Raw genomic sequence first — 307 nt, 5'->3', positions numbered from 1 at the left:
CTGCTGCTGCTGCTGCTGCTGCTGCTGCTGCTGCTGCAGCAGATGCACAGGCAGCAGCGCAGCCTGGAAACGCAGCGGGCAGGCGACGTCTTCTTTGGTTGGGGTGTAGCTCTTGCTGTAGCTAACAGCAACCCACTCATCCTCTTCTGCTGCTGCTGCTGCTGCTGCTGCTTCTGCTGCTGCTGCTGCTGTGTCTGCTGCTGTGTCTGCTGCTGCATCGTCAAGCAGCGGATGCTCATAAGCTGCTGCTGCTGCTGCTGCAGCAGCAGCAGGAAATGAAGAATGTAAGGGCTGCAATGGAAAGGAG

At 58.6% G+C, this 307-nt stretch overlaps 1 protein-coding gene across 1 annotated transcript in view; it reads right to left on the bottom strand.

Annotated features, from left to right (window-relative positions):
- The window catches only part of EMH_0059410 (uncharacterized protein), a gene marked incomplete at both ends in the record, with an annotated part of 1,713 nt that extends 1,495 nt beyond the window's left edge, over positions 1 to 218 (bottom strand). Inside the window, one exon of the mRNA XM_013497676.1 lies at positions 137 to 218. Coding sequence (XP_013353130.1) covers positions 137 to 218 — 82 coding nt within the window. The remainder of the gene's footprint in view (positions 1 to 136) is intronic.
- Between the last annotated feature and the right edge of the window lie 89 nt (positions 219 to 307).

This window comes from Eimeria mitis, genomic scaffold (assembly GCF_000499745.2).
Source record: "Eimeria mitis Houghton genomic scaffold, Emh_scaff2839, whole genome shotgun sequence".
In the NCBI taxonomy this organism is placed as follows: domain Eukaryota; phylum Apicomplexa; class Conoidasida; order Eucoccidiorida; family Eimeriidae; genus Eimeria; species Eimeria mitis.
Note: the sequence above shows the minus strand (reverse complement) of the source record. Positions and strands in the feature narration are given on the sequence as shown.